This window comes from Sciurus carolinensis, chromosome X, assembly GCF_902686445.1.
Source record: "Sciurus carolinensis chromosome X, mSciCar1.2, whole genome shotgun sequence".
Classification (NCBI taxonomy): Eukaryota; Metazoa; Chordata; class Mammalia; order Rodentia; family Sciuridae; genus Sciurus; species Sciurus carolinensis.
In genome coordinates this window covers 84,711,616-84,736,389 of record NC_062232.1, presented here as the reverse complement: position 1 = coordinate 84,736,389, position 24,774 = coordinate 84,711,616, and the positions used below count along the sequence as shown (strand labels likewise).

The 24,774-nt window shown below is 37.1% G+C and overlaps 1 protein-coding gene across 1 annotated transcript; it reads left to right on the top strand.

Annotated features, from left to right (window-relative positions):
- The first annotated feature begins 8,022 nt into the window (after positions 1 to 8,022).
- LOC124971584 (late histone H2B.L4-like) lies at positions 8,023 to 8,451 on the top strand. The gene has a single exon (XM_047535282.1). It carries the CDS (start codon positions 8,023 to 8,025, stop codon positions 8,449 to 8,451), a length of 429 nt encoding a protein of 142 aa, XP_047391238.1.
- Positions 8,452 to 24,774: the final 16,323 nt, after the last annotated feature.

Here is a 24,774-nt window from a genome sequence, read left to right as displayed (position 1 = left end):
GACATGAATTAGCCTGTTGAAGGCTTTAGAACTGATTTTCGAGATAAAGATGAAACCTGTGTGAGGATTAAAAAGTGGATTGACACCGTGTGCTGCCTTCTAGAGTGGATATAAGTGAAAAAACTAGAGGTTGAAGAAAGCTTTATTTCCTCTACTTACAGGTTTTATGATTTTGGCATCTTGCATTCTATCATATTTCAACTCAATATCACCTTGTTTCAAGCATGGTTTTCTAAAACTATATATTGGGTGAAAATGTGAACTTAATGTACTATAACTTTTTTCCAGAAAAATAAAAGTCTTACATCATTATGAGTGTCTCTCAGTTGTGTTTCTATGTGACATTTCCATTCAGAAATGTCCTGAAAATAAATGAAAACTTTACAGGAATCACAAATCTGCCCTATCATTACTGGTTAAATCGAGAGCAATACAATTTTCTGTATTGTCACACACAGACTTGCTGGGTACCCCACACAAATTTTTTTTTCCTCAGAAATTCTTTGTTCCTGACCAAGCATTACTTTTTTTTTTGAGGAGGCATTTTTTAGTTCTAATTAGTTATACATGTCAGTAGAATGCATTTTGACACATCATACATAAATGGAATATAATTTCTAATTCTTGTGGTTGTACATGATATAGAATGTAGTCATATATGCATGTAGGGTAATAATGTCAGATTCATTTTACTATCCGTCCTACTCTCCTACTCCTCCCCTCCCTCCACGCTCCTCTACGTAATCCAAAGTAACTCTATTCTTCCCTAGGCCCAGCCTTATTATGAATTAGCATCTACATATCAGAGAAAACATTTGGCTTTTGGTTCTTGGGATTGGCTTATTTCACTTAGCCTGATATTCTCTAGCTCCATTCATTTATCAGCAAATTCCATAATCTCATTCTTCTTTGAAACTGAGTAATATTCCATTGTGTATATATATCACAGTTTCTTTAGCCATTCATCTGTTGAAGGGCACTGAGGTTGGTTCCGTAGTTTAGCTATTGTGAGTTGAGTTGCTATAAACATTGATGTGGCTGCATCACTGTAGTCTGCTGATTTTAAGTCCTTTGGGTATAAACTGAGGAATGGGATAGCTGGGTCAAATGGAGGTTCCATTCCAAGTTAGCTGTGCTTTTAAAAATGTTGTAATCATATTTAGGAGGTTCCCTTCCATTTCTAATCTTTTTAGTGTTTTAATCATGAGAAAATGTTGATATTTTTCACATGCCTTTACTGCCTCAATTATGATGACCCAGCATCTTTTTTCTTTCATTTCTATTAATGTGGTACATTGCATTGGTTGATTTTATATATTTAACTACCCTTTCTTTGATACTTTAGTAAATGACACTTAGTCATGATGTATAAGCCTCTTAATATGAGAATTGAGATGAGTGAAAACAAAATACAATATACAAAAACATACTAGATTTGGTTTGCTAGTATTTTGTTCAAGATTTCTTCATCAACATTTATAAGGGATATTGCTCCATAGTTTGTTTTTCTTGTGATATCTTTGTCTTTGTTATCATGGTAATGCTGGCTTCACAGAATATGTTAAGAATTGTTTCTTTCTCTTCAATTTGTAGTAGTTCTTCTTTAAATGTTTACTAGAATTCTTCAATGAGGACATCTGGTTCAGGACTTTTCTTTCATGGGAGTTTGTTGATTATAGATTCAATCTCCTTATTATTATAAACCTGCTCATATCTCTCACTTAATATTGAATATGTTTTGGTAATTTTTGTTTTTCTAATAATTCGACTAATCTAATTCATTGGTTTACAAATATTACATACCATTCTCTTACAATTCATTTTGTTCTGTAAGGGCATAGTAATACTTCAACTTTCCTTTCTAATTTTACTAAATCAAGTCTCTATTTCTTGGTCCATCCAGCTGAAATTTTGCCAATTTTATTGATCTTTCATAAAATCTACTTTTGATTTAATTGATTTTATTCCTTTTCTGCTCACTATTTTTCTTGGTTCTAATCTTTATTCTTTCTTTCTTAGGCTGTCATTGCAATTAATTTGCTTTTCTTTTCCTTCTAGTTACACAGGGTGTAAAGTTAGGTTCCTGATTTTGGATACTTCTTTTTCAATATTGTCCCGACCCGCGGGACATCAATGCAGGACGGCAAATCTAAGAGAGAGGGAATGAAGGGACAAGAGACACAGGGAGTGACAGCAAGACAGGAATTCTGATCAAGCTGCAAATTTTTATTGTTCTCAAGGGTATTTATGCTGAGGGAATGAGGGGTATGATGAGACACAGGCTGGTTGGCTGTGTTTTTCTTTTGGGCTCCTGATAAGGTGCAAGTTCACGCCAGCGGGCCATAGGCAGAACTATCAGCCGGGAGTGGGGAGGTCAGCTGCAGGGTGCCTGAGTCAGCTGCAGGGTGTTTGTGCAGGGGAGGCAACCGCAAAATGCTCCCTGGGCTGCTGCTTATCATAAAGGTCAGAACGTCCTCAGAATGAGAACTTCTTCTTGGTCCCTGGCACGATATAGGCATTTGTACCTTTAAATTTACTACTGAGAACTATTTTTTTTTCTTTGCTGCATCCTATATGTTTTGGTATGTTGTATTATTGTTCTCACTCATCTCAACATAGGATCAAATTTCACTTGCAATTTCTTCTTTGACCATTGCTTGAGAATATGTTGCCTGATTCTATGTATTTGTGAAACTTTCACTTTTTTTCTGTTATTTCATTTTATTTTCACTCTACAGGTTGGAGGATATATTATGTATGATTTCAGTCTTTTAAATTTTTAAAAGAATTTCTGACTTGTTTTTTGACCTTACAAATGGTATATCTTGGATAACAGTCCATGTGAACTTGAGAAGAATGTATAATTTGCTGTTTGGTGGAGTGTTCTATAGCTGTCTGCTAGATTTATAATGTTCACATCCTGTATTTTCTTATGGAAATTCTGTCTAGTTGATCTATTCATTACTGTTCATGGGGAATTGCCTCTCCAACTATTATGAAGATTATGACTGTATTTCTCCTTTCAGTTCTGTTAAACTTTGTTTCACTTATTGTTGAAATTTGTTGTTAGGAGCATTACGTCCCTGATTGTTACATATTCTTGATGTTTTGCCCCTTTTATAAATAAATAATGACAGTCTTCAGCTCTTGTAACAATTTGTAAGTTAAAGACTATTTTGCCTGAAAATTTGACTTTGCTTTTTTCTGTGGTGTGTGTCTTCTTTTCTACACTTAAAAAGTTATGAATATGGGGGCAGGGGATATAGCTCAGTTGGTAAAGTGCTTGCCTTGCAAGCACAAGGCCCCGGGTTCAATCCTCAGCACCGCAAAAAAAAAAAAAAAAAAAGTTATGAATATGGGATGTATTTACTAAAAAGTTTGGTTGGGGTATGTTTGCTATATCTGCTTCTATGCTTTATCGGCTGAAATATCACACAAACTGTACCTCTAGAACATTCCGCCCCAAATTCCTGGGAGAATCAGAGTGAAAAAAGTAAATGATATTGTTACAAAAAATAATTGTCATCTTATAAAGCATGATTTAGAAATTAGAAGTATATCTGTCAGAAATTAACATTTAATCAAGTATATAAATACAGACAAAGCCATTATTTATATTTACCTTGGAGTAAATTGCACTAAAATGCATTAGAGGTGATGAAGTTTTGTTCTTCATAATGAATAATTTAAACAGATCAATAACAAGTAATGAGATTAAATTATTAATAAAAGTCTCCACAAAGAAAAGTCCAGGATTAGATGGCTTCACTGTTGAATTTTACCAATCTTTAAAAAACTATCACCAATGTTCCTCAAACTATTTCATAAAATAGAAGAGAAGGAACCCTCCCAAACTTATTCTATGAAACCAGCATCACCTTGCTATCAAAACCTGATTATGAGACAATACCAAAAAAAAAAGAGAAAGAAATAAGGAAAAGAAAATAATAGAATAACATCCTGATGCAAAAATGCTCAACAAAATACTAGAAAACTGAATTCAACAGTATATTACAAGCATCATAAAACATGAGGTCTATTTGAAAAACAAGTTGATTCTTTGAAAAGATCACCAAGATTGATAAACAATTAGGGAAACTAACCAAAAAAATGAGAAACCCCCAATCAACAATACCAGAGATGAAAAAGGAGATGTCAGCACAGACATTGCAGAAATCATTAGGAACTATTTTGAAATTTTATATTTCAATAAATTGGAAAATAAAGATACTGACAAAATCAAAACAATATGGAAGTTCTTCAAAAAACTAAACAGAACTACCATATGTTCCAGCTGTCCCACTCCTACATATATATTCTGAAAAAACGAAGTCAGCATACAAAATGGATACTGAGGCAGGGAACAGAAGATGTAGGTGCAGACAGTCTTGCTTTATAGCATGAGCTGGTCTTAAAAGGAAACTGCTTAACTGCAGGGATCTTGCTGGTATCAGGCCTCCTGCTCAACTAAAGATATATGGGACTATGTGTGTATTATGCTAGCATCAGGCATGGAGCCCAGCGGCACCAGACCTCCTGTTCACCCACAGATATCTTGCTGGCATTGACTAGACAAGAAATATTCTCTCTAACCACTGAGCGCCCACATCTTTGAGCCAGCTCTGAGTGGTTTCTTGTGCAGGCATATCAAGAAGCGACCTGACCTCTACTTTACATCCTTGCATATTAAGGACGATTACTATAGGTACTCACACACTCCTTAGCCAAAAATTTAGATGCTAATTATGCTGAGTGGGATTCCATGAAGGAACCTCCCAACTCCAGGGACCCTCATACAATAGTCAATTCCTGCTTAAGAATACGAATTCTTCTAACCAATATAAAGCACAACCCATCTATAAGGCCACTCAGGCTTTGAATATTTTAGCCCTTTAGTGTTTAATTTGGTTTGAAAATAAAGCACTTCACTTCTGCTATAACATGAGATGTCCTAAATTCTTTTCTGCTATGTGCTCAAGAACCTGTAAAGGTATGAGTAGCAGTCTTGTCCAACTCTGGAGACCTCCTCAACCCCCTTACTGGTGACAATGCCTTCATATCCATGTTTATACAGCACTATTCACAGTATTCAAGATATATAATTAGTCTACATGCTCATCAACAGACGAATGGATAAAGAAATGTGGTATATATACACTATGGAGTATTATTCAGCCATAAAAAATGTAACGATGTCTTTTGTGGGAAAATGGATGGAACTGGAAGATATCATGTGAAGTGAAATTAACCAGACACAGTCTGACAAGTATTCCATATTTCCTCTCATTTGTGGAAACTGGAAATAGAAAATAAGACCTGAATGTAGAAGAGGAAGAGGGAAAGGACTAGAAAGGGCTTTGGGGGAGGGGGCAAAAAGGCAGATAGTAGAGAGGTTAGAAGAAGGAAGGATAGCTAGGATCAACAAATGATAGCTTTATGTATGGAAATATCACAGCAAATCCTATTAATTTGTACATTAACATGTTACTATTACTGCAACTACTACTACTACTAGTACTGCTAAAGAATCAGCAAGATGTCCTCTGCCCACAGACTGGAGCAGTCCAGTGTGGGCAGTGCTACAGATGTTTAGGCCAAGTGATGGCTCTGAAAATATCCTTTGGAGGTCTGCTCATAGCATCCAGACACAGTTCACTGCTGGTGGGTGAGATGGATGACAACCTGAGGATGGCCCTAGTGCCCTTGGTCATGGTATGCTTGCTGGTCATCTGCCCAGGCAGCAGGAGTTACACTGCTGTCTGTTTTCTCTGTAGGTGATGGTCAAGTGCTTGTTCTTGTGGCCTAGGTGGTTGGAACAAATCCAGATGCTCACAATTATCTAGGCAATGATGAGGCTTATGTGGATGTGCTTTAGCTCTGGAGGAAATTGGTAGTGAAACTGTACCTGTGAATAATAGACTCAAGTTACTGAGATTAGACTAGCTTTCTCTCCCTCTGGTGGTTTATTACAGAATCAGCGTCATATTTAATTTCAGTCTGAACCCCTTATAGGTATTCACCAAAGCTAGTACGTGGGGGTATTTTTTTAAGGATTAAGTGTAGTTAAGAATATAATTTGGGGGCTGGGGTTGTAACTCAGTGGTAGAGCGCTTGCCCAGCATGTGTGAGGCACCGGGTTCAATCCTCAGCACCACATAAAAATAAAAATAAATAAATAAAATAAAGGTCCTTTGACAACTAAAAATGTTTAAAAAATAATGCAATTTGAATTTGGAAAATGCTGAAGGAACTTGTACATATGTAAAAATAGCCATCTCGTTGTGTTCACCATTTGGAAACTGGGGTTTTGTAATTCCTCCTTTTCCCAGTTCACTGATGGTTTGATGGGACCTAGAGGCATGAGAGGGACAGCCAGGAACAGTGTACTTACTCTTTTTTTTTTCTTTTTTGACATTTGTTTTCTCTTTCCTTTTCCTTTTTTTACTTTTCTCTCTCTCTCTCTCTCTCTCTCTCTCTCTCTCTCTCTCACCCAGAGCCTAATGCAGGCTAGGCCAGTGCTCTACCACTGAGCTACATTCTCAGTTCCTTTATTTTTTTCAGGTAGATCTTTCTCCACTGTGTTTGGTTCTTTGGTTATATATTCAAATGAATTTCATAATAGAAGTCATGTTTAAAAAAAGGTGAAATGAGGTATGTTGGTTCCATTAATAATGTTTTATTTCCCTGGTTTGATAATTCTGATTGTTATGTATAGCAGTGAACTATTTCCTTAATTTGTTTTGTTTAATGTTACATGGTATCATATTTGCTTGCTAATATTTCAAGAAAAGTTTCTGTATCCTTGTTTAAAAATGAACTCCTCAGATTTTCTTTTCATGCTTCTTTCAACAGATTTTCTCATTACATTGTATTTCTTGAGGAAAAATATTTTTATCCCTTCATATTCTAAAATTATTTCTTGATTCTTACAGGTCTTCCAGGAAACACTATTGGAATCCTGGCCATTTGGTGTGACATTTCATGACTGATCTCTATTTTAAAGTCTTTTCAATCCTTAACTCTTTCTTTGGTTCAATTTCTGTAATTTGTTTTACTTCCTTATATCTAAGAAATGTTTTTGAATGTATTATAGATTCTTGAAGGATATCCTTCAATTTAAAACCATTTTCCATTCGCTTTATTCCCTTTGTCTCTCTAAGGAGGTTTCTTAGAGAAATTAGGTTAACAGTAGTTGCCTGGAACAGCACTTATTCTTCCATACTAGCATTTAGAATATTTTTAGAATGCAAATATTGTTAAGAAAACAATTTTACACTTGATAGATATTTAAGAAAAAATTAACATTTATATATGTGTACTTATTTCGCTTTGTTTCTGCCTTTGGTGACTAGTTTGCTAGTTCTCTTTTTCTGATTCTCTGAGGGGTTTGGTCAAATCTGAAGACAGAGGGTATGCAGCCAAGATTCCACTTCCAGGAGCCCTGTGCTGTCTGTTTCAGGGAATTCCTGCTCAAAGCAGGGTGGGTGATTCTAGGAAAGCAAAAAATTCTGATTTGATGTAATAATGGACCAAACTGAGCTAACGTCACTTCACTGCGAAAATGGACTAGGGATGCTAATGATAGACTCTCTCAAGGAGTCAGAGCTATAATTCCTATTCTTTAGGCAATTTCTGTAATGTCTTTTCCAAATCCTCATTGTGTGCCATGAGTCACCCAGTGTGATCCAATGACTATTTGCCCTCTGTGGCATCTTCCTAACCCTTTGGTAGAGGCAACAGGAAGATTCTAGAATGACAGGCATTCTCTGTGATTGGTCAAGTAGGAGGACAATCCCATCACACTGAGAACCCATTCTGGTTGGGGGGACAGGATGCCAAGCAAGAGGACTGTCCAATCACATTGTGCTATGAGGCATACTGACAAGGTCCCTGCTGGGCCGATCATCCAATGAGACGTCGAGTTGTTCCATGACGTGACACAATGTGGCATATATAAAGGTCCGCTGGTGCCTAGCAACTCTCATAGTTTGTTCTCCTGAACTGCTGGAAGGTGCCCAGGTAATGGCTGAACTAGCCTGTGACACGTCTTCTGAGGAGTCCCTCAATCCCCAAGAGTCTCAGAAGGCTGGCCCATCTGCCCCGCCAAAGGAGAAGAAGCCCAGGTGCTCCAGCCATTCCAGGTGCGTGAGGCGCCGTGGCCACTGCAGGTACCAGGACAGTTTTGCCACCTATTTCCCCAAGATGCTAAATCAGGTCCATTCGGGCCTCAGCCTCTCTCAGGCGACCGTGAGCATCCTGGACTCCTTCGTCAAGGACATGTTGGACCGCATCGCCAGCGAGGCCAGGCGCCTGGCCCGCCAGAACAATCGTGTGACCATCACCTCCAGAGAGATCCAGACGGCCGTGCGCCTCCTGCTGCCCGGGGAGATCGGCAAGCATGCTGTGTCCGAGGCCACCAGGGCCGTCAGAAAGTCACATCACCGAAAGTGAACCTCCTTTGGACACCATAAGCAGCCAACCCCAAAGGCTATTTTCAGAGCCACCACTGGGCCCAAAGGACCCTTAGTGCTGCTAGCCTGCACAGCTCAGGTCTGGGGGTGGGCGAGGGGGTGCCCCCCCATTCTTAAAGAATTTCTTAATAAACATTGTCACCTTTGCTTTACTATATGTCTGTGGTGAAATATGTTCCAGGGAAAATAATAAATCATTATTTATTACATGAGCATTTTTGTCACTTACAACCATTGTAAGGCTCAGTCAGGTCATAATTATTTTTGAAATAATGGCATGTACCTTTTTAAAATTTGATTCTTCCAGGAATGTGGAGTAGAATTATCAACTTAATGGGTGATATGGAACTAGATAAAGCCAAAAAGCAGAAAAATAAACATAACTCAAACTGTTTAAAATATTCTGTATTCAGAATTGATTAAATACAGACGTGCATAAATAATCAATTTAGTAAGAATTCATATTTCAAGATCTCTAAAGTCTGAAGCTACTACTACTCTGGTTCTTTTATACATTTAGTGGTGCTTGAGTTTGAACCCAGAGCCATAAGTATGCCAGGTTCTTCCACTATGCAGTGTTCTGTGGATCTACATGCCCAGCCTTCTGTTCTTATTTTATTTATTTATTTATTTATTTATTTATTTATTTATTTATTTATTTTTGCTACCAGGGATTGAACCCAGGGGTGCTTCACCACTGAGCCACATCCCCAGCCCTTTCTATGTTTTATTTTGAGACAGGGTCTCTGCTATAATTCTTAGGGCCTCACTACATTGTTGATGCTGGTTTTGAAATTGTGATCCTCCTGCCTCAGCCTCCTGATTGGCTGCGATTACAGGTTTGAGCCAATGTACCAGGCCCATTCTTATTTTTAATCCTCAAACCTTCATTCTGCATAATTATGTATGCATGATATGACCATCTGTTGGCAATGGTTCGCATCCCAATCTCAGTGATTGAACCCAGTCTCAGGTGACACTGCCAACCAGAGACCTGCAGTCTCCAAGTCATGGCCATTGGCCCATAGCACAGTCAGGTAACTGGGATAAAGCAGTAAGAGTCTGCATGAAATTTAGCCTGGAGGTTGAGGAGAAACAGGATGTGATTCTTTGCCTGTGGTTGATGGCTCGCTTGTTTGTAACTGTGGTGATTTAAAAACATGAATCTAGAGCTGGGTGGGGAACATGTTTCCTGCCTTTTGCATTAAATTAAGATGATGGGAACCAGGTACAGTGGCACAAGCCTGTAATCCCAGCAACTTGGGAGGCTGAGGCAGGAGGATCACAAGTTCAAACCCAGCCTCAGCAAATTCGTCAGGCCCTAAGCAACTTAGCAAGACACTGTCTCTAACTAAAATATTTTTGAAAAGGGCTGGGTATGTGGCTCAGTGGTTAAGCACCCTGGGTTCAATCCTCCATTCAAAAAAAAGAAAAGATGACACCATTTGCCAAGCTATTTGAATGTTAATATTTATCCTTATATTTTCTAATTTTCATTGTTTTTTTTCTGTGTGGCCTAATGTTTTTGGTTTTGCTGTTATACAAAAGTATTGCTTAAATTCGAAACAACTTAGGATTTTCTATTTTAAAAAAATTGATTTCTAGTTTGGTGCAACTAGTTCAAAAGAAAAAAGAAAAGAATGGATTTTACTTAATGAGTGAATTTAACCAATTTATTAAATAGTAATTTCCTCCAGTTGTATTCTTAGGTCACTTTTTATTAGGACTAATCAGGTGAAAAGTATTTTTGTAATAATATTCTTTAGCATTTACATTCTCATTCTCCCTAGAGTGTGCAGTGGAATAATCCATAAGGCCATTATATTTGACCAACACATAAAGTGAAGAACTTGAGATAAACATTATACTTCTCCAGTCTGACTTTTCCAAACATACCTTATAAAGAATTTTTTTAAAGTACCCAAAGAAAGTGCAAAAATAGCTAAATAAAATTTTCAGAAACAATTCCTTTTCCCTGTTTTCTGGACTCTGTAATTACTATTTCCAATTATTGAGATTTTTCCAATTCTATTCTTTTTTTTTTTTTTTGGTACTGGGAATTGAACTCAGGGGCACTTGACCACTGAGCCACATCCCCAGGCCTATTTTGTATTTTATTTACAGATAGGATCTCACTGAGTTGCTTAGTGCCTCACCATTGTTGAAGCTGGCTTCAAACTTGCGATCCTCCTGTCTCAGCCTCATGATTCACTGGAATTACAGGCATACGCCACTGCACCTAGCTAATTCTGGTTTTTCTATTAATAATCTGTCAATTTTAAAAACACAAACTTTTAATTTTTTTATACCAGTGATTGAACCCAGTGACACTTAACCACGAAGTCATATTCCCAGAACTTTATAAAAATTATTATTTTTTAGTTTTGGGACAGGGTCTTACTAAGTTGCATAGGGCCTTGATAAGTTGCTGAGGATGGCTTTGAACTTGTGATCCTCCTGCCTCGGCCTCTCTACCTGCTGGGATTATAGGTTTGTGCCACCAGGCCCAGCTAAAAACACAAACCTTTTTTATATGCAATTCTACATCTCTTGGATGAAGGAAATTTCCAATGAGAACAGATCAAGCCTTGCACTGGCCTAGTCAATGAAGGATGTGCAACTAATCACATTGGATCAAAGTGTGGGTGAGAGATCAGGGCTGAACCAATAACAGTCTTCTTGTAACATGCGGATTGATAATTGAAGCAAATGAGATTGATACTCTTTGCTATTTTTTGTTTCCATACTTGTTTATTTTCATGGTGTTTAAAAAATATGAGTCCAATTAATATATACAATTAATACTGTGAACAATATTTTTTAAAAAGAAAAAGAAACTTTACAAATCTAAAGTATGCATTTAGGCCTGGAAGTGGGATATTTCCATTGCTCTTTGCATCAAATAAAAGGATTATGGTCTGTCTGTCATTCATAGAACTAAGTCTTTTCCTCAAGTGATTTGAATGTTCATATTCATTTTATTGATCAATTATTTTAATTTCCAATCTGTTTTCTTCTTGGACCAATGACTTTTAAAAAAATTGTTTTAACTTATACATAAAAACATAAAAATTTTACATATTAATGGGGCAATAATGACTTTGTTTCATTTATCCATGTATATTGTTGAATTTCAACAAAGTTGGTGATTTTCTAACTGCTTTTGTCTCTAAAGTTTATTTCTAACCTGTTAAGGAGAAAGAACATACTGTGGGATTTCAATCCTAAAAAATTAATTATTGTTTTTATTAATGCCCAACATTTGATTATTTTTATGAAAGTTTCCATTTGAATTTCCTAATAAAATCATAAGTAACGCTTTTAATGTATGCAGACACCTTTAAAGAATGTTAGACCTAGCCAAACTATAAGTCAAAAGCTGGGTAAAGTATAAAAATCAAAACTTTTCTTGTGGGCTGGAGGTATAGCTTAGTGGTAGAGTACCTGCCTAGCGTGCATGGGGCCTAGGGTTTGATCTCCAACACCGTCAACTACAACAACAAAAAACCTTCTCTTGAGCCCCAGAGTAGAGGGATAAGACCCTTCCAGGAGAAACCCCCTCATGTATTATTCCCTTTTGACAGGACTCTATTTACTTAGGGGGAAAGTGTGGACAGCGCAGAATACAAGAGACACTTTCCTGAGTAATGCAGGTATGAACAGGACAATTTCACATCCATAGCTCCCCTAAGCATCAACAGGGACAGGATGTAGGTTAAGTAAGTTCTCTCATAAGGATTAGTACGTGTTGTTATTCAGGAAAATTAGGAAAAAAGAACTTATGAAAATTAGAAGAATGTTATGAATGTGCTTGCTGTATAGGAAGCTCAAGAAAAGAAAAACTACTCTGAAAGCTACCTCAAGTAAATCCTGGGTGGTGGTTCAAAATAGTTTTGTATACATCCAGAACACAACTTTGTATGCCAAAGAGCCCTGTGTCTTTTCCTGTGGACCACTGGGAAAATACCCACTTCTCTAAGCCACTGAATACATCATGGAAATTGGAGTTGCTTGAATATAGGTGTGTGTGTGTGTGTGTGTGTGTGTGTAATGGAGGAGTACTGGGGATTCAACCCAAGGGTTTTCTCTACCACTGAGCTACATCCCCAGGTCTTTTTATTTTATTTTCTGGGTACCTGGGATTGAACTCAGGGGCATTGACCACTGAGCCACATCCCCAGGCCTATTTTGTATTTTATTTAGAGATCTTATTTAGGGTCTCAATGAGTTGCTTAGTGCCTTGCTTTTGCTGAGGCTGGCTTTGAACTTGCATCCTTCTGCCTTAGACCCCGAGCCACTAAGATTACAGGCATGTGCCACCGTGCCCGGCCTTTTTACTTTATTTTGAGGCAGGGTCTCACTATTTTTCCCTGGTTGTCCTCAAACTTATGATCTTCTAGCCTTAGTCTCCCAAGTAGCTGAGATTAGAGGTGTGAGCCACTGCATCCAGCTAAACTGCCAAAATTTAAAATATGAAATATTATTGATTCATGCATACTATCTTCATACATATCTCTTCATGACAAGTAATTTTAAGAATCTGCATCCTTTAGATTAGTTTTATCATGCTATGGGTGTTTGCCTCTGTAAATTCAGAAATCAAATAGGAACATTGGTATGACAACACAAATGGAGTCTGTGAATCGAAGACGGAGTAAAATGGGACTGGTGCAGATAAATTACTAGGGTAAAAGTGGAATAATGCTTCACATAGCGAATGTGAATACATGTGATTATTCACTTCAGTGGTCCATTGAGTAAAAGGGAGTACCTAGTGAGCAATAATGATCAAATAGTATGGTTTACTGAAAAGACAAACTAAGGGAAAGAGTTAACATTTAAATAACAAAATATATGCTTTAATAACAGATTATTGTTTATACTGAATATATTTTAAAATGATATTTTAGATATATTTGATAAAATATTAAAATTAAGAAAAGTGAAAAACAAATTACAATGATCTACCTTGGAAAAATAGTATTCATAGGACAAACATACTATCATAAAACTTATTTCAACATTATCTATATTATGGAATTCATTAAAAACAAGTGAGAACTCAAACATAATACAGTTAACTAAATTGAAAACTTTAAGAAGCAGTACCTATTCCCAGGTTGTTTAGAAAACTGAAGTTACTGCTTTAATTCATTCAGTTTTACTGATCATGTTCTTTTCTGGCTATAATATTTTGTTCTGGAACATACAAACCTTCATGACTTACATCTTTGCAAACTGGGAATCATGGGCAGCTCCAAGGAGAACTTCCCAAGTCCTCTCTGTCAATCAATGAGGAAATTGAAGCCATAAAGCCACAGAAATCAGTAAAATGTGTGATTAAGTGTCCTGGGTGAACTAATAAGAGTTTTTCTGATATTGAGAGAAGAAACTTGTAACTCAATAGGGTGTGATTTTTTGTCAGTTGTTGCATTGCAGGATATGTTGTATGCCTTTAATCATAGTGAAAGGATATAATTCCAGAGGTATGAATGGACAAGAACCTCTCCTGCTACCATCAAACAAGAAAACAGTGGAAATCAATTAGTAGAATTAAAATACCTCCTCCTTTCCTCACTTTGTTTTATTTTTCAAACTATTTGGATGTTTAAATACTTTATTTTTCTCACCAACAAGCACTTGTGTCTGTCAAAATAAAATTTAACACATTCACTTTGCAGGAAGGAAATCCAGTTCCCATTACAGTGGTCAATACAATGGAATTCATTCTGATTTCTGGCCCCTTTCTGCCTTTCCCTCCTCTGATCAAGACTCATCACTCTTGCTTAAAAGGAGAATGTAGGTTCACTGGGAAGGAAGATATTTGAAAAAGTTGTCATTTATTTTTCTCTTCATTTTGGGGGAATTTAACGAGGAAATCTAGGACCATGCTTGGAATTGGCTAGCTGATAAGATGGACTGTAGTGAAGTGTGAGAGCACCAGGCTCCTTTTCAAGGGTCATTCATCCAGTCCTTGACATGTTTGCTATAATCATTTGAGTGTTGTGACAGGCCAATCCTGCCCTTCATGGTCTCTGCTGTTGCCATGAAATCTTGCAGCCTGTTCATGTTAGCATCACTACTTTCCTGATCCTCCTACACATAAGTAAGTGTGAACAATGTCAACCCTTGATATTGGAAGTATGCAAGGATAATATGGCATTAGGTGGACCTGATATTTGTCTATGTATTTTACCATTCTCCCATGGGAAGTTAATTTTAACAAGGAACAATATGCATAGTTACCGTGCTTGTTACCATACTTTGATTGACATGGTGAATTCTGTCCTTTCCAGGAATTTAGAGATCTTTCATAGATGGAATCATTCCATATAGGGATGTGTGTCCTTACTCAAGGACACACAGCTATTGGATTAGATCTGACTAGGACCTCAGTTGATCTCCTGAATCTCACTCGAGTATTGGTTCCATCAAACATGGTATTAGCCTTTGAGTTTATTTTGAGTCTATTAGATGTTAATAGTATGAAGTATTAGGAGTTAATAGTATGAACTTTAATAAAAGTTGAATCTCCAAAAAGGATCACAAGTGACTACTAGGCCTAAAATTTGGAATGAACCTGATAGCTCTTTGCTGATTATAGGGTCACACATGTACTCTGTGTTCTTGGAAGGGTCGTCAACTGAGCTCTGTGGTCCTTGCCAAGGCATGTTTCTGTTTCCACTACTAAGATAAACAGCCCTGGAAAGTATCACTTTGCTGCCAAGACCTGACTAGTGAACTACCACCTGCAGTCATATTTAAAATCAAGCAATCAGTGATGGGCGTGGTAGCATCCCTCATTCATATAAGACTGACCAATCAGGATTGAGCACATTCGCATCCTTCATTTGCAGAAGTGGTCAGGAATGGGAACCATGGTGGTAACTTTTTCTACTTAAGGGAGCCCCTCGCTTTGTTCCTTGGTGTGCACTTTCCCTTTTACCCAGGGTTGTTGTCTCCTATGTTTGCAAACTATTCTTCCTTCCTCCATTCCTGCATCACTCCAACCTTTACTTCCTTCCTTCCCTGTAAATTTGGTTGAGAATAGAAACCATGCTTCTATTAACATACTTAACAGGGATTGCCTTCCTATACAAGGGAATGCATCAATGATTTTCAACACCTAAGTCAGCTTCCACCTGGTAATTCAAATGGAATTGCATAAATAGTTTTCTTTAACAAAACTTCAACAAGGTGGAATATAGACATCAAGGGCTGCCTCTGCTTTTCCCTTTCCCTAAATTATTTCTGTATCCTCACAAATGGTTCCAAGTGTGACAATGTTTACATGTACTTTGTTGGGCACAATGTAGAAGGATGGACTATGATTGAATTTTGAAGTATTAGAAGACTCCTGAAATAAAAGGTAAGTGAGAAATAGGGGAAAATTGGTGGCCCCCAAATTAGGAGAATCAGGTGTTGAACCAGGCTCTTGCCCCGTTCTTTTCAGCAAGCACTCACTCCATACATTATCCATTCTCTCTATGTGTATTTACTTACGTCCAGTGACACATGCATGGGAAAGGATTTTCATAATGATTATAAATTTCATGCATATGCATATCAATTTTTTAACTCTGGCAAGAGGAAGAAGGATCCACTATATGGGAGAGATCACTGTGCTAGGGATAAGTAAAATATTAAAAAAAAAAAAAACTATTCCTGAGTCTACTGGCCCACTGGAAAAAAGCATCAGTTTATATGGACATACTGTTTCTGGCACCCAGCATAGTTCTCAAGAAGTATGTTCTGCATGGAATTATGTGTGAGACTCATGAAAGTTGCTCATTCCTACATATTACTCTTACTGAGGGGCAGTGCCTGTTTCTTCCTCCTTACAACTTCTGGAAAGCCTGTGATAATACTGACCAGTGGAAAATAGAAAAAGTGATGCTATGACAATTTCAAAGCTAACCTTTAAGAGGAATAGAATCTCCTGATTTGGTATTTTTTATTTATGATCCACCACATGGGAAGTCTGCATCTCCTGCTGCAGACACTACATCACTCTGAGAGCTTATGGAGAAATACAGGGACCTAGATAGGCCCAGCCATACAACCAGCAAAATGCCAAGCATGTGAGTACAAGTTGTCTATGGCAACTTGTGACGTGTCTCAGTAAGTTATTCAGTAATTTACACATCAGCTTAATACCACTGAGGGAACCTTCTCTGGTTTATAATTTTACAGTTCATTTGTACTTCTCAGTTATACGATATTTAGAATAGAAAAATGTGAAAATCCTTCATTGTTAAACATGGAAAATTAACTGACAAAATTAACAAAAACATTGTATTAGATGATCTTCTATGTTTGAAAACTGGGAAAAATAATAGAAAAATGAGACCATAGTAGAGTTCTAAAAGTGACCTTGGACTGACCCAGTTCTCACCCCTTCCTCACTTTTAGTTCTCAAGAGTAACTGCAGAATATGCTGGGAATGTAACATCCTGAGATAAGAAGGAACACCAAGAACCACCAAGGCTCTTTTCCAGGCTCTCCAGAAAACTCTGAGTTTATCTGCTCTGGGCAGCACAAGCAGTGATGTATCCTAAGCTTTTGTTTTCCCTTATGCCCATCAGTGAATACAAAATGTACTTTAAGTAACTTGCCTCATGTGTGGGTGTTCTTTCCCACCAGACTTTGGCAATATGGTAACTTGTACACTGTAAACCTGCTTTTTAGGGACCTTTGTATGTATCTGGACTTGTAAATTGCCACATTTCTGTAAGTAGGTGGCTTTTTCCTATTGGGAAAGGGAGGTGCTGAGAAAAACTCTATCCCTACTTCACTCTTGGTTGGGGAAAAAAGTATCCTTGTATATTTGTAATCAAAAGACTACTGGTATCTTTTAGGTTCAACGTTCAATTATCAGCATTGTTAATTCCTGCAGTGAAGCACAATGAAGTGCAAAAGCAAATATGATTTTTTCTGGGATTGGGGTGGGAAACTTAACTGAAGTTTTAAAAGGATTCCTACAGTCTTTGTAAACAATCAGGTATCCATAAGGTAGTCATCATGACACAAGCAATATGTAAACTGATTATGAGATTTTAAGAACTGATTATGATATTCATAGTAATAAAATATGCCTAACATATTTAAATAAATGACAAAATATTTAAAACATAAGAAGAAATGCCTATTTATCAAAGTAAGAGAGAGAAAGAAGTTTCATAGAAATGAACATAATGACAATTGGATCAAATGATTAAATGATATTTAAACAGTGGTTTTGACTCAGCTGGATAAGAGATTTTTGTGAACTAAAAGATAGGTGAAATAAATTATACAAAATTCTTCATATAGCAAAACATAGGAACACAGAGGTTTTGTTAATGAAAAGATGAAAGAAATTATACAAAGTACTTCAAATATGAAATATAGGAGCAAATAGCAGCAATGTTACTTAAGTACTTTACTAAAAAGGGTAAAGTTGGAAAAATAATATTCAAAAGTAATGACTGATAATTTTCTGGAAAGAGAAAAGATATTATGTGCTAAATTCAGAAATACACCTGTGTATATCAGGCTAAAGTTGGGTAATATCCAGAATATATAAAAAGCTATAAGTCAACAACAGAAAAACAATTTTATAAAATGGGCACAGGATCTTTTTCTCCAAGGAAGAAAAACAAATGGTCAAAATAGAACTTTATTAATCACCAAGAAAATTCAAATCAAAACCACAACAAGATAGTACCTTAAAACTGTTAGGATGACTACTATAAAAAACAAGACAGAAAACAAGTGCTGGCAAGGATGTGAAGAAACCAAGACTTTTGCACTGCTAGTGAGATTGTAAACCAGTACAGGCACCATGTAAAGCAGTATGGAGTTTCCTGAAGTTAAAAATAGAATTATCACATGATTCAGCAGTTCGATTTCTGGGTATATATGCAAAGGATTTCAAAACAAGATCTCAAAGAGATATTTACTGACCCATGGTCACTGCAGCATTATTCAAAATAGCCAAGGAGTGGAAGCAAGTTAAATGGACCTTAGTAGAAGAACACATATAGAAAACGTGGCATACGCATATATTGAAATGTTATTTAGCCTTAAGAAAGGATATCTTATCATATGTTATAACATGGACAAAACTTAAGAACATTATGCTAAGTTAAATAAGTCTGTCACAAAAAGATAAATACTGCACTATTCTACAAATAAGATATGCCTAAAGTAGGCAAACTCAGAAACATAAAGAATGGTGGTTGCTAGGGACTTCAGACAGGGAGAAAAGGGAAATTGTTTTTCATTGGGTATAGAGTTTCAGTTTTGTATGATGATAAATTTCTAGCAATCTATTGCATGATAAGGCAATATAGTAATCACTATTGTTCTGTACACTTAAAAATGGTTAAGGATGTAAATTTTAAGTGTTTAAGCACAATAAAAATCAATAAGAAAAGACCCTACAATCAATAAATGGGCAAAAGTTTTGAAAAGACACTCTAAAATAGAAGATATCAGGACTGGGGTTGTAGCTCAGTGGTAGAGTGCTTGCTAGCATGTGTGAAGCACGGGGTTTGATCCTCAGCACCACAAGAAAATAAATAAATAAAACAAAGGTATTGTGTCCATCTACAACTAAAAATTTTTAAAAAGATATACAAATGAAAAATAAGCACATGAAAAGAAGCTCAGCATCATTAGGCATCAGGGAAATGTAATTAAAAATGAAATGAAAAGTTTATATAAACATTTGGAATAGAACCTAAGTATAATATGATAGTGCACAATAATATGATCAGTCTTTTGTTTGTATAAGGCCGGGGACACCAAATTATGGCCTGCTTTGGTAAACATTTTATTGGAACACAGCTATTCCCATCTATTCCTGTATTATCATAGTTGCTTTCATGCTAAAAGTACTCTGACTACAATGCCCAGAGGGCCTTCAACATTTCTTATTTCTTTACATTGAGTTTGCTGACTTCTGCTATAAGATATTGAATAAAATGCTTAAGGTTAAAAAAATGAAATGAGATGTGCCTATACTATTTTGAGAATGGTCAAAATTAAAAAGACTCACTATACCAAATGTGGGCAAGATTGTACAGATAGAACTCTCACACACTACTGGTGGGCATGAAAAAAAAAGAACTTTCAGACATTACTTGTGGGAAAGAAAAAATGATAAAGCTTTATGGCAGTTTCTTACAATGTTTATTTTATATCTACCATATAATCATGGTACTACACTCCTAAGTATTTACCGTATGTCAGTGGAAAGATTTGTATACAAATGATCATACCAGTTTTGTTTACAGGCACCATGGATTGAAAACAAGGCAAATTTCCTTCAAGAACTGAATGGACAAAACCAATTACAATACAGTTGAACATTCATACCCCTACATTCTATACCTGTGAATTCACAACTGTGAATAAAAAAATTTTGACAATTATGTCCACATTGATCATGTGAAGGCTTTTTCTCCCTTGTCATTATTTCTTACACAATGCAGTATAACAATTACTAACATAGCATTTATATTGTATCAGATAGTGTAAGTAATCTAGAGCTTATTTAAAGTATACAGGAGAATTTTCATAAGTTCTATGCAAATACTATAGAATTTTATATAAGGGGCTTGAGCATACACAGATTTTGCTATTGACAGGGGTCCTAGTCTCCCTCAGACACTGAGGGACAACTGTATATTCATACACTACAATGCAAATCAGCCATAAAAAAGAATGAACTTCTGAAACATGCAACAATATGAATATAACTAAAATTTAATAGGCTGAATAAAGAAGCCAGACCAATTAAAAAGTACAATTTGCATGTTTGCTTTTAAATAAAATTGTAGGAAGTGAAAAAATAATCTATAGTAATAGAAGATCAGTAGCGGCCTGGTGACAAGAAGGGGAGAATAGCAATGGGAGTCTATGAATATAGAACTGAAAATGTTCTTTCTGGGAAAGTAATCATGCTATGTAAGAATGTCTGGTTGTTTGGGGGGACATGGTTTAGTATTATTATGATGATGAAAACTAGGGTAATTATTAGTTTTAGAAATGCTAAATTCTTGTTACTGATATTTTAAACTAACACTTGCAATATTTCTGTCATTAAAATGTCATTATAGAATGAATAAATATGTGGTTGTCATGTAAGAACCCATATCACAATCTCAAATTGTTAGGAAGACCTTCTAACTAATTGCTTATTTCTGTATCTATCTGACAGAAACATGGGAACTGCTTAATAACATTTATACAATGAGAAAAAGTGAGGTATATTAATTACAAATGCACGCTAAAGATTAAGTTCCTCCCTTAATCTGGATAGTTCATTGCTTTCATCAAAAGAGAATATCTCAAAGATGGGCCTCAAGGGCTACCACAAAGCATGTAGTTGCCAGTGGAATTTTAAATTCCACTTTAAACCACCTCTAAAATGAGGAGGTGAAAATAGCTTCTCTACTTTTGGACTCTTTCTTGAACTTCACAGAAATTATTCCAAAATAGATCTCTTTGCCCAAATCTATGAATTTACAGGAAGAAGGTGTTATATATCTTACCAGGGATAGAAGTGGTGGAGGGCTCCTGAGAACTGCTGAGTTCAAATCTGTACTAGAAGCTTCAGCAGCCATCACCACCCAGATCCTCAGAATCCACCTCCTTCAAATACCTGATATGAGCCCAGTCACCTGAAGAAGAACTGCCCAGGGAAAGACAGAATCCAGCAATTACTATGGTTTATGGAGTAAACTTTTCCCTTTTACCATGCTAGGCAATTGGTCAGTGACCTCTGTCAGTGATACAATTGAGTACCAACAAGAAGGTACAATGGGTTTCTTACCAGGGCTTTTTCTTCTCCTTGGCATATCAATTTCCTAGTTAAAAAAAAAAAAAGTAAAAAAATTTTTTTGAAAAAGACTAAGAAGTGGCCTAAATTCATATAGGCATTAATAATCCCACAATAACAACAGGACTATGTGTACACGAGTGGGCTTGTGGCTGAGCATTCTTGCCCCCATTTCACAGAGGAGAGCTGGGTTCACAGGGGGCCATTCCCTGTCTTCTCCTCCTGCACCCCGCCTTTACATGGAAAGTAGGTCCAGGACACCCTGGAGCAGGACATCACGCTGCCTGGGGTCAGGAGGGTCCCACATCTCTCTCCCTCTCCAGTCTGTGGAGCACCGAGTCCCAGTGGGAATGAGGTGACTTGGTCTGGGTCCCTTCATCTCCCACATCCCAGGGGGGTGTTCAGCTCCCATCACGGAGCACCCACATCCTCTGCTGAGTCCACACACTTGGAGGCGGGGCCTTGCTTTTATTGAGAAGTTACATCGGTTTCTATTAAAAATTCCTCACGCTCGCCATGGTCGCCATTAATAACGCCAGGTTTCTATGGCAACCGCAATGTACAGGCTGGTCTGTACAGAGGCAATGCCTCCTTACCACCCTCCTCTCCCCTCGCCTCTCTTGGAAAACAAAACACTATTAACACTATCGTTGTGGAGAGGGTCACCTAAGAAAGCATACTAATTAGAGTGACTGGGATGCAGGCTGATGGCAGAACTCCACCCAGGTTGTTCAAAAAAAGCACGACCATGTTACCAGGAATTTTGTTTGCTTTAAAAGCGAAGAAGTAGGAGTGATATGGGTGCGCAGACACAGGGAGATATCCTAGAGCTCTTGTAGATAAGCTCACTCTTTGACAATGAACCTTTGCTTCCTAGAGTATTACATCAGGAAGCTTATTATGTCTATCTCTCCTCCTGTGACGTTATATTCATCATCATCACCAGATCCAGTTCTCAGATTCATTGATCCATTATAAAATTTGCCATGTGCATTACACTTCATGCTTTATGCATTCACTATAGATTGTTGCCAGAACTATATTTCATTGAAGTTTGCAAAAAGGTGATGTTCTATTTTCTTCTTTATTCATTATCTGGAATTATTATATAAAAGAAACTTTCATCAGCTATTAGGTTACTCTGAGAATGGTATAGAAGGAAGGGTTGGATGGAATGATGAATTACTTTGCAGTATTTCCACTTTTTAAAATAATGACTTCGAGCCTCAAAGGGAGAGTAGTGATCTTGTTATATTTTCCTTTTAGAATGTCATCAGGAGTTCATAGGTATTTATATATGTGATGTGTTTTAATCCCTTGCAGTCATTATTTTATGTGATGCTGATATTGTTCTGTTTGGCCAGTGGTAATCTCTTCAGTTTGTCTTCTCCATCTTTTTTTTTATTCTTTAAATTTATTTTTGACCTACACACACAAAAAAAATTGTACATATTGAAGGGGTTGTATCATTTTGATATGCTTTCTGGTATTATAGTTTGGTCTAGACACATCTGTAATAAACACAGCCCTAGCCCTAGAAACCTACATTTCACCAAGGAAGTTTGGCTTCTTCTCATGGGAAAGGATTTTAGAGGAATTGATCTGGGTTTCTAGGGTTTCTCAATACTGTTAGTTTGATTATTACTTCTGACCTGTACATAGAGCCAGTAAATGGCTCTTATTTTAGGAGCTTATACATTACCAATTCCATCTTCACTGTTTCTCCATCCCTGGAGTGACTAAATTTTTAAAGTTTATTAAATTGAAAAATGTAAATTTAAATAACCATGTATGGATAATGGTTCCTGTATTGGAAAACAGCAGCTCTACACCCTTCTCTGCACCTTGCTTTGTTGAGTTAACAGGTTGTCTGTGTTCATCAGTTTTTCATTGCTGTTACCAAGATACACAACCAGAACAACTTAGAGGAGCAGGGGGTTCACAATTTCCAATGCTCAGTTGATGATTGACTGAGTTCATCTCTCTGGCCTGAGGTGTGGCAGCACATTATATTGGAAGATGTGATTGACGAAAGCTTATCAGCTCATAGCAGCTACACAAAGACAGGAGCCAGGACAAGATATAAAATCCCAAGGGCATGCCCCAGTGACCTATTTCTTCTAGCCACATCCCACTGCCTACCGTTACCACCCAGTAGTTCATTTCAAAATATTAATCCATCAAGTGGATTAGTGTGCCAATTAGTTCATAGTTCTCATAATCATTTCACTTTTGAACATTCCTGCATTGTCTGTCACATGAGCTTAGTGGGGCACCTTATATCCAAACCATAACAATATACTCTCACTCCGTAGCATTTGAGAGAATGAAATGCTTTATATATATTGAAGATTGAACCCAGTGCCTCAGATGTATTAAACCCAAGTTCTATCACTGAGCTCTATCCCCATCCTGATAATTTATGCATTAAACAATTGCATGGTACTCTCTGCTCTCTGATGTAGCTGTACCTCAGACTGTTCAACCATCCTCCTATTGGTGTCCTGTTGGTGGACATGTTTTTTTCTTGTTTTCTATTGTTAGGAACTGCCTGCCAGAAAAGGCTTGCTTTCATGCTTTTTTGTTTGTCTTTTTGCCTTGTCCTTCCTTCCTTCCTTCCATCTTCTGTCCTGGAGATTGAACCTATGGGCATTTTATCACTGAGTTACACCCCCAGCCCTTTTTATTTTTTTGGTATCAGGGATTGAACCCAGGGGGGCTTACCCACCAATCCACATCTCCAGACCTTTTTATGTTTCATTTTGAGGCAGGGTCTTGATAAGTTGGTTAGGGCCCTGCTAAGTTGCTGAGGTTTGCCTTGAACTTGCAATCCTCCTGCCTCAGCTTCCTGAGTTGCTGGGATAACAGATGTGCACCACGGCACCCTGCTGCCTTTTTTCTTGAGAATAGATTCTTAGAAGGGACACTACAGGTTCCAAGAGTAAATGCCTATGCAATTTTACTAGATAGCATCAAATCTTTCTAGGAATTATTGGACTATCCACAGGATGGTGGTAGAGAACATAGTAAGACCAATAAATCTCATTAGCATAGTTCCATTGCCATACTTCCTTTACTGTGAAGTCAGATTCTTGCTTGGAAGCAATGTCTTATGGAATACCATGACAGTGCATAAGGCATTTGGTATGTTCATGGATAGCAGTTTGACAGAAGCATCGCATGTTGGAAACTCAAATCCATACTTCAGTATCCTAGTAAGAATATACCCCAGTAAAAACAAAGTGCTGCCCTTTCCATGAAGGAATTGAATCAATGTAATAAATCTTTCACTAGGTAGCTGTCCATTCATCTCAGGGGAATGGTCCCATATTGGAGACTCAGGATTGGTCTCAGATGCTGACAGATTTGTCAATCAGAAGAAGCTAAAGCCAAGTTGTTCTTGGTTAGGGGAACTCCATGCTGCTGAGCTAAGCATATTCTTCATCCCTGCCACCAAGGAACTTTGTTCATGAGTTC

Bases quoted from the DNA above. Each gene is read 5' to 3' on its own strand.
- LOC124971584 (XM_047535282.1), top strand. From the start codon at position 8,023: ATGGCTGAACTAGCCTGTGACACGTCTTCTGAGGAGTCCCTCAATCCC.